The sequence below is a fragment of the Montipora foliosa genome, chromosome 5, assembly GCF_036669935.1.
Source record: "Montipora foliosa isolate CH-2021 chromosome 5, ASM3666993v2, whole genome shotgun sequence".
NCBI lineage: Eukaryota > Metazoa > Cnidaria > Anthozoa > Scleractinia > Acroporidae > Montipora > Montipora foliosa.
This window is the reverse complement of record NC_090873.1, coordinates 32,371,919-32,381,918: the sequence shown is the minus strand read 5'-3', so window position 1 is coordinate 32,381,918 and position 10,000 is coordinate 32,371,919. Positions and strand designations below refer to the sequence as shown.

Here is a 10,000-nt window from a genome sequence, read left to right as displayed (position 1 = left end):
CTCGGTTCTCTCTCAGATACTATTTTTAGCTTTGTTCTCGTGCATTAAAAAAATTTCCACATGCAAGTGAATCCACCGATTCAAGAACAAGTTTGAATGGCACTCTTAAAGCCGCGAAAATTTTAATTTCATTTTAAAAGTTGAGTAATTATCTTACCTAAAATAATTTATAAAACAGAGTTTTGAAATTGTAAAGCAAGAGAGAATTGTCAAGGATAATGAATTTTGAAATAAAAGAATATTAATCTCAAACGCGTCATAATCTCCGAAACTGACACGTTAATGTTCAACGACAATGGAGACCCTGGGAACAGTTTGTTAAAGTTTTGTGTACTTCTACGGTGTCAGGAACCCATGACCCGGAGCATACAGCTCCCATACTGGGCCTATGTAACGGCATTTTTACAGACCGATCTATTTTTAGACTATCTTTTCCGGAAAAAAACAAAGGCAGTTCCGGTTCCGTGACCCTATGACGTCAGCTTAATTTCTTGTAATTGGTCATCGGGCTTCTGTGGGAGTCTCATTAGCGGGAAATTCAATCTAAAAATAAATCGGTCTGTGATCGTAATTGATTCCTTAAAGTTTCGTTTTCACTTGCTTTATTTTTTGCCCAAAATTATGCATGCTAATTTTGTGATTTGGTACAGGATGTTTACTGTCTTTTCTTTCCGTGGACTTTTCGTGGAGTCCACACCATTCCTGAGTTTTTGGGGTATTATTTATTAGGATCCTTTCCTGTCGAGGGATCATTTCCTCTCCAATTTGGGATCATTTCCGGTCCAGGGGTCATTCCAAGGCCAGTATCATCTGCGGGCCTGTACAGCCCTTATTTAACTCTTATGTGTAACAACTACATGTGCAACAAAAACGCCTTTAAGTGGCTAATGGTATTGAAAATTTTTGGTCTAAATGTGGAAGAAATTGAAACTAAAGTAATTTTTTTTCAATATTTCTTTGTATCTCCAGCGCCCGATCTCCAGCAATGTTTGACACTAACTTTCTTACTACTTTGCCCTTTGGCCAACTAGTTTTGTTTTTTTTGGTTTCCCACCTTCTAAACACCTGTTGCCCATTAAAACTCAAAGGAGGCTTGTAAAATGTCAATTTTCTGTAAAATGTTTGTAAAATGGGTTTGACAGAGCAGTGCGACTCCTACTGTGTGTCCATTGTGTTCTAGTAGCCTTCAAAGTTTTGCTTTGACAAGCATATCGTTAAGCGGGTTTCCTCTTCTATAAGAGATCAAGGGAGATTCCTTGAATATCTGTCTGAAATTAGACTGGTTTTGAATTAAATGCCATTTTCGTGAAGCCTCTGCGTGAAGGCAGAATTTTCTTGTGCGCTTGTATCGTAGCGAATTTGGCCGCGGGAAAACTGGGGTTGCATTGTAACAAGCATTCCTTTCGCGCCGAGAAAGATGGCTGAAAAGAACAAGTTCCTCCTTCCAATCTGTTTTGAGGTCTGTACATTGTACCAATATATTTTTAACAGAAAAATAAATGACAGCAAAGAGATGTACCTTTGCTTATTTTTTATCGTATTTGCGGTAACTAGTCACATTCTTCGTTGCAAATCAAATCAAATCAAATCATTCCGCAAATATTAGTCGAACAAGTTTAATTTACGACATTTTTCTAAATTTTCGCAATACTGTTTGCCTAAAGATAGAAAAGTCAGTAAAAGCCAATACAAACAAACTGCGAATTCACAGCTTCACTGAACCTTATTCGTTAGACGTGAAATTTCCTTTCGTTCCCTTTATCGTAAATTTGCAAACAAATGCAGCCATAAAATTTAACTCATTTTTTGGGAATACATGGGTTTTCTGATTTGCATGAAAATTGTACTGAAAATGAGATATTTGCTGGCGAATAGAATTTGTATGTTTTCCCACTGGTCTTCTAAGTTTAATACGATGAATTGTTGTTGCAAAGAAATATCTTAATCTTAAGCAATCACTTTAAATGCGTGACTTCAAGTGCGCGACATGTCAGGCTAGAGTTGGGGGTGACTCATGTCAATGAAAATGTATCCCCCATCCATTGTTTTGAGGTTAGTATTTGTGAACTTGCTACCACGGGGTCATTTGTTCACGAACACTCACCGTCTGAACATCTTACTTTATTCCCTCCCCCTCCCTTTGCCTGTCCTCCTTTCTCCTTTGATTTAAGTAACTTTGATGGCGTTGTTCTGCCCTCACCTTGACTGTGATTTATATGTTTGTGATTTAGATCTGTATTTAAATGATGCAAAGAAAATTAATTATTCACTAAATCGGCTCAGGGCCATGCCCCTTAGCCATTTTACTCCAAATCATTTTTGTCTCTGTGCCTTTGTTATTGCCCAGTAAACGAGCTCGGCAACTGCAGCCCAGTGACTATATAGAAATGTACATTCTGACCAGGGGGAAGGCATAATAATTCCCAGCAATGTAATCTTTGCGTAGGCAAAAGTTCTTGTGTCAGAAAATTGCGTATCTGTGGCCTTGCATGACTTCGAACAAAAATTTTACCACCAATAGAAACCAAAATATATAAATTATTTTTTACTTTTTTCTGATCATGTTATTTTCTGCAATGGCCTTTGTCAATTTCATCTCGGGCAGTTTTCCGAGACTGTCTGTGATCTGAAGCTGATCTCAGGTCAAGTGGTTGAAACTATTTCCTTTAATCACTGAAGAGTTTTTAACAACTTGTGGTTTAAAATGACTTTCACGTTACGATTCGGTAATTTGGGCTAGATTGAGAAACAATATATTAAGAGCTTTGTATTAAAGACGAAGCTTGCCTCTTCACGCTTGAGTAAACATGTAAATAAGTTAGCAGGATTGAAGAGCCCCTATCTTAAAGCTTATGTGTAACAACTACAGGTACAACAAAAAAGGTCTGTAAGCGGCTAATAGTAATGAAAAATTGCAGTCTAAATGTGGAACAAATTGAAACTAAAGTTTTGTTTTTTCACTAGTTGTTTATATCTCCAGCGGCCGCTGAACACTTATGCTAACAAGAGTAGCCCCATCATTTTAAAAACTATCAGTGTGTGATCATTTCAAACAGCACATGGCTTAAACGTGGCCTGAAAGTGGGTAATTATGTACAAATCCGGCCATCCAAATTTCAAAGTAATCAGAGCCGTTCTTCTCTGTTTTCGATCTGCTAACGGGCTAGTGAGTGAGGCCTAATTTGCATACATTTACTGGTCGTAGCTAGCAATACCCGTTGATTACGCATGGGCGTATCAACAGGACAAAAAAACGACTTTTATTTTTGTTATTTTATCAGTGAAACGTGCAGAAAACTACACCACCATAATTATTATAATATTCTATAAAATGCGGCAATTGCTTAAATTGTCCAGCAAAGTGCAAGGGTCACTTGTCTCAGTCGTCTACAACCCGCACTTCAAATACACATTCATTTCATTTCATTTCATTTATTTAATAAGTTTTAGGATTTCTTTAATTAATCAACGCCCACTTTCAAACACCTTTGTTTTTTCGGTGTTGGTTCTTTGCTTATCAGTCCACAAAAGCGAAAAAAAATCACTTTATGTAAAATAATCTTTTTTTTCTAAAATCCCATGTAAAGGACTGCTACATTTTTATTTTTTCACACTTTCTCTCCGATATCTTTCGATTGGCAAGTCTTCGTTTTATATGTCATTTTCGCTCTTGCTTAAACCTTTCGAGTACTTACTTGTAACTTTTTTTAAGGGACTACACCTTCAGTCAATGCAACTCCTGGACTTCTCGTTGTCCTAAAAGCTGTGCTTATTACAGCCACAAATTGCCCTTGCTACTTTAATAAGTATTGACCAAAACACAATACGCATCTTGTTTTAGATGGGTATATGCAGTGTTCGACACTAACGCTTGCCCGATAGCCCGGGGCAAGCGAAATATATCCGTGGGCAAGTAAAACAACTCTAAGACTTGCCCGATCGGGCAATCAGAATTTTTGGTCGACTAATATTTTGCAGAACGATTTGATTTGCAACGAAGAATGTGACTAGTAATATGACGTAGTCGCCACAAACACGATAAAAAAACGATATTGGTACAAACCTCAAAACAGAGTGGAAGAAGGAACAAGTTCGTAGCCGCCATCTTCAAGTCCGCGTGAAAAACATGTTTGTTACAATGGAACCCAGCTTCCGCACGGCCAAATACGCCACGATACTTTGATATCGAACAAGCGCAAAAGAAAATTTTACCTTTTGTCAGGCAATTTCAACCAGCTTGGAAAGGCTTAAGGACCATAATATTGGATAAACGGCATTTAATTCAAAACCAGCCTAATCTCAGAGAGATATAGTAAAGGAATCTCTCTTGATGTCTTATAGAAAAAAATCGCTTAAATGTATGCTTATCAAAGCAAAACTTTGAAGGCTACCAGAACACCATGGACACAGCAGGAGTCACGTTGGTCTGTCAAACCCATTTTACACACATTTTACTCAAACTGACATTTTTACAAGCCCTCTTTGAGTTTTATTGGGACACAGGTATTTAGAAGGCGGGCAACCGAAAAAGACCATGGGCAACCAAAAAAACAAAACTGGTTGCCCAAAGGGCAAATTACTAAGAAAGTAAGTGTCGAACACTATGACCAATGAGAGCATACCCCTGATAAAGCAGATTTCATTTTTTGCAATGCATAAAAGCGGTTTTTAAAATATTTTAAGCAGGGTTTTTGAAAGTTTTGTAAAGTAGTGGACATATTTCTGAAAGCACATTTTCTTGGCACTGCAAGGTGCTGAAGTTGCAAGCTACCTAGGGGGGTCTGGGCCATGCCCTCCCCCCCCCCCCCCTCCGATTTTTTTTCAATATCATACTCAGGAACGCTGTTTTCAGTGTCTCTGGAAATCAAGAATCCGTTTCCGAGGCAAGGCTGGAATTCTCTTTAAAAATAAGTGAAAAAAAATTACAATGTATATTAATAAAAAATAAATATACAAACTTCTGAAATATTCGCATCAAAGTACCTGGGTCATGGAATGGGAAATGACCCAGCGAAACGTCTGGCCTCCGGCCTGGTAGGAAAACGCTGTTTTAAGAAGCAACGTTATATGTCATTGCTTACCAGTAAAAAGAAAAAGCTTACCACTTTGTGGAGCGCTTCTTTCTTCTCTTTTTATGGCAAGAATATCCAATAAGAAGTAGAAAGCCAAGCCAAGACACACCACCAATGGAAAAGCCAAGAATACTCGCCATCGAGAAACCTAGGGTCAATTCAGTAAAAGAGTTACATGTGCAGTTTTTGCTCGTGTAAATTTAGCGTGTAAAGTCCGACTCATATATTCACCAATTACATGTAAATTATAAAAGATTTTTCTACACTGGAATTCACACATGTAGCCTGAGTCAAGATACAATTGTAATGTAAAACTGTAGCTTTACCATTGTAATTTAACTTGAATACGCTTGTAGACTGCATGTGTGAGTTCCAATTGCATGAGGTTTATTTGTGCAGGAATTGAGCCAGTTAAGATTCGTTTTTGATGAAACAAAATCACCCATTAAGGCGCTTTTACACAGTGAGATATTTCGTGCAACTTGTCTCGCAATGTTTTGGCGACATTGTGGCTGGACAAGTTGCACGAGCTGTTGCCGAAAGTAGAATTAAGTTTCACTTTTCATGCAACTTGTCTTGCTACGATTTTTGCCGTTGCAGGGTATGTCACACTGAGAAATGTTTCGTGCAACTTGTCCCTCTACAATGTCGCCAAAACATTGAGAGACAAGTTGAGACAAACATTTCACAGTGTAACAGCACCTTTACACATAAGCGCAATCATGTTAAACTTAATGCCTCTCAAATCTAATGCCACATTTTTCTATGAAACATTTTCCCGAGTCTCTACACTGTGGATACATGTATTTTTGGTTCCTTATGCCTTTCATAAATGTGATGACTCTATAGGTCATACTTCAATAACCCTTTAATAAAAGAAGAAAAACCGCAATACAGTTGCAATTTAAAGTCACGGTAGTACCGGTATACTATCTCAAAAATGAAAAATAAACAAAGAAAAAGCGCGAGAAATTTAACTATAATAAGCTATCTCAAGTGTATTAATTCTTGAACAACCTGATTATTATGCATGCTTTTATTTGAAGGAAAGCATTTGTCCATGTTCATGAAACTTGGCAGAAAGTTTGTTATCGGTGTTGTTATTAATTCGCCAAAATATTTCACGGGACCCTAAAACAACTTATGACGTTTATATATTTTACTCAAAAATGGGGAACATTTAAACTTTAAAATTTCGAAAACGTTTGGCATTGACACTTTAAGTACAACTGGGCCTGCCGAATGCCGCCTTTTAATGTTGCACTCCGTATTTACCTTTTAAGGTATTTCCATATTTATCATGTTATGTGACCTATTTTCTAAAATAGTTCATTGCTCTAAACATGTGGACATAATTAAAACACGGCATGACAAAGCCTTTAGAAGGGGTCATCGAATAATCAGGAAACAAGATTGATATAATGCAGCTGAATGTTCCCCATTTTTTGAGTAAAAAATATATCTGTTATAAGTCGATTTCGGGTCACGTGACAAGAATGTGATACGGAACATTTTGGAAAAGTTATAACGATACCGATAACTAACTGCCTGCCAAGTTTCATAGGCCCTGGACAAATGCTTTCCTTTCACATAAAAATACGCATAATGATTAGGCTACTCAATTAAGCCTTAATACACTTGAGATATCACACTGTGTTGGTCTTTCTAAAAAAAATAATTACGGTATATAACTCTTACCAACTTCCAGCGTTTTCACAACCTGAACAGGACTCTTTGGTCCATCACCAACAGACGTGTACGCCAACACCAGCAATTCATATTCTGTAGATTCTTGCAATCCAGTAACAGTCTTTGTGTAAACTGAAGCACTGGAAACATCGATCATTTGAACAGCTGACCCTTTGCTACTAATGAACAACTTAAATCCTTTAATTATTCCATTTCTGGAGTCTGCGGGTGGTAGCTGCCAAGATGTTGTGACACTTGTAGAATTTCTTGCAGTCACCGTAAATCCATTGGGAGGTTTAGATGGAGCTGGATCATAGCAAAGTGAAGACATAAAAAAGATAAATTAGCTACAAAAACGCTGCAGTTGAATTATTTCTTGAAATTTATTGCTTCGATCATCAGCATCAAGCAGCAAAAGCATTAATCAAGTAGTGAAACATCTAATCAACCATTTGCCAGTCGATGGTTTGACCAGTGATAAGCACTGCATTGCTTCAAATCAAGTCAACTTTTACAGTACAAAAGAGGACTTGATTTGTCACATGAAAAGGGTGGGGGCATTGACTGAGGAGAAGACTTAGAAAAACTCATTAATGACACTACTTACCATCTTCCATTGTTATTACAAATTGAGGGAGTGTTTGAGGGAACTTTAAATTAGTTCATTAAGTCACATTACTTGACATGTGTTACAGGGATTAGAAATTATGAAGAAAATTCCAGAAGGTTCTGTTATAATCAAGTCATGCAGGCACTTAAGAACTGACTCTAGTCTGTGGCACATATATAGTCATTGTCCAGAATTACCAAAAAAAAAGATTCTATATTGTATTATACAGACATAGTTTAGACTTGGAAATATACGCAGCTTTAATTAAGGTCAGGGAGTTATCTTGTTTGTGTGTTTTGGCAATCTGGTCCCGTGTGAATTGGAAAGTAATAGATGAAAGTACGTCCCTTCAGACTTAGAGAAATAGCCGTTGCAAAACAGCGGTTATAGGCTTAGTTGATCTTTAAAAAAAAGAAGAAAACAGATTACAATATGGTTGCCTAACCCTATCCCACGCGACTTAGTAAATGCTAATAAGCAAAGTTTGGGTGCTTCAAAAGCAATTGCCGAAACCCCGTTTACTGCTTACAGATAGGTAACCTGAAAACGGGTGGTCCCGTAGTTCCCAAAATATAAGAGGTTTTAAAAGCTTTCTTCTCTTCAGTCACTTGACTTGCTACACGTACTAGCAGGGCCTGCTTTTTCATAGTTAACAAACATGGACTGGTTATTAAAGCCTGAAAACTTCAAAAGCGAGAAACGTACTGTCACACTTCATGTTTACCTGACAGTAACCATGCACAATATCTTGTCCTCAGTTCATGTTTGAGTTTTGAATAAAGTATTAATCAAAACTTCTGATTGGTTTTCTTTTAGGAGAAGGGTGTGGCTTGTGCATGGTAAGGGCCAAAACAGAAAACAAGAGAAAAACAAAGAAATATTTAGAGTTTCTTAACCATCTTGATATCTTAACTACAATGGTTTTTGTAAGGAGAGGGAAAAGAGATTGACTGGAGTCACTGTTTAACAGTGGGCAATGATGTGTACTAAAACACAAAAAGCACCATCAGCCACAATGATGCAATTGTTTGCTATGGATTTCGCTAAGGCTTTTGACAACTTGAGGCACAATATACTTAGTGATAAATTGAAGGCCCTTAACTTAAATCCGTATATTTATTTACCAACTGGTATCTTAGTTTTTTACGAAATCGTAAACAACAGTTAGTGTTCAGGGGTAGAAGCTATTGCTGGTATAATGTAAACAAAGGCACAACACAGGGCAGCGTTAGTTGCCCTTATTTGTTTAATCTTTTTATTAATGATCTCGAAACTGTCCTGATGCTTCTCTTAATAAATATGCCGACGATGCTACGATGCAAGTTATTGTAAATAAGGCTGGAACTGAATGTGCTAGTGATGTACCTTAGTTGGTCAAGTACAAACTATATGCCTTGCAATCTATCCAAGTGTAAAGAATTAGTTTTGAAAAAGAAAGGATAAGCAAAGCCTAGTCCTATTGGTAATATAGAGCAGGCCGAATTTCTAGTGCTACTCGGAGTGACTTTCCAGGGCAATGGCAGATTTACAGAACACATTAAAAGAACACTCTTCAAAGCGAATAAGTGTCTCTATGTGTTAAGGAGCTTAAGAAAGGAAGGATATAACCAAGTGGAAATTGATCATTTATTTCCAATCATTCTTTAGTTTTACCTAAAATTTCGTATGGTTTACCGGTGTATGCTGCCCCCGTACCTGAACTAAAAATACTGTGCAGCGGTTCCTTCACAGACGTGACAAACGCCGTTTTATATCCTATGCTATAGATATTTACAATTTGCTTAAAAAAACAGACAGGTCAATCTCCAAGAGGATTAGTTGTTTACCTACTCATCCACTGTATAATTTGTTGCCCAGATTTAAAGAATCCTCAAAACGTCTAAGATCTCAAACAAGCCTACTACATGTACCTTGTGTTAACACAGAACGTTTTAAACCTACAACCTTGGACAAATTGTGTTGGAAAATGCCAAAAACATGAAATCATTAATCGTAATACTTACAGAATAAGTGTCAACACCCCAATTCCCCCTTTCAATGTTGGAAAATGGTAAAATGCAAACTTGTGTTAGATGAAAATGTTTTTCCAACATTGCACAGGGGTGGGGAGGGACAAAATGTCTATAGAATGATTTTTTTTCCAACCCTTGTGATCAAGGTTGTAGTTTTATTAATACACTGTATTTTAAAAATACTTTCATTTTTAATTAACAATATGTAAATATAGGTATGTATTTTTACTGGTATATTTAATAAAGACAAAGAGATAAAGACAAAGATAAATTAGGCAGTATTTAAACAGAACTTACACACAAAGAAATGTTGGGGAAAAAAAAGAAAAATCAACAAAATTATTGTGTTAAAATGATAAAATACAAATTTTGGGAAAATCGAGCCTTTCATGGAATTTTTTTTTCTTTTCACATTTTTTCCCCCTCTTTTGTGGTTCTTGTTAAGCCTAGATCTTTCCTGGCCTGCAAGCAGGCTCTTCCGTTGAAAATGGCGCGCGCTCGAAATATCCTCTTCCGTTAAAATGGCGCAGTCGAAATATAAGGGCTTGGTAACTAGTCAAGTTACCAAGCCCTTATATTTCGACCGCACGCCATTTTCAACGGAAGAGGATATTTCG

The 10,000-nt window shown here is 37.0% G+C and overlaps 2 protein-coding genes and 1 long non-coding RNA gene across 3 annotated transcripts in view; all 3 read right to left on the bottom strand.

Moving 5' to 3' along the window:
* Positions 1 to 6,861, bottom strand: part of LOC138003122 (uncharacterized) — a 29,565-nt gene extending 22,704 nt beyond the window's left edge. Inside the window, exons 1-2 of the mRNA XM_068849073.1 lie at positions 6,771 to 6,861; positions 5,103 to 5,220 (exon numbers count right to left, since the gene is read on the bottom strand). Coding sequence (XP_068705174.1) covers positions 5,103 to 5,212 — 110 coding nt within the window. The 5' untranslated portion in view covers positions 5,213 to 5,220; positions 6,771 to 6,861. The remainder of the gene's footprint in view (positions 1 to 5,102; positions 5,221 to 6,770) is intronic.
* LOC138003125 (uncharacterized) overlaps positions 1 to 10,000 on the bottom strand; it is a 315,129-nt gene that overhangs the window by 137,551 nt on the left and 167,578 nt on the right. The window lies entirely within an intron of this gene.
* LOC138004427 (uncharacterized) overlaps positions 5,916 to 10,000 on the bottom strand; it is a 137,591-nt gene continuing 133,506 nt past the window's right edge. Inside the window, exons 12-13 of the mRNA XM_068850934.1 lie at positions 6,771 to 7,067; positions 5,916 to 5,938 (exon numbers count right to left, since the gene is read on the bottom strand). Coding sequence (XP_068707035.1) covers positions 5,916 to 5,938; positions 6,771 to 7,067 — 320 coding nt within the window. The remainder of the gene's footprint in view (positions 5,939 to 6,770; positions 7,068 to 10,000) is intronic.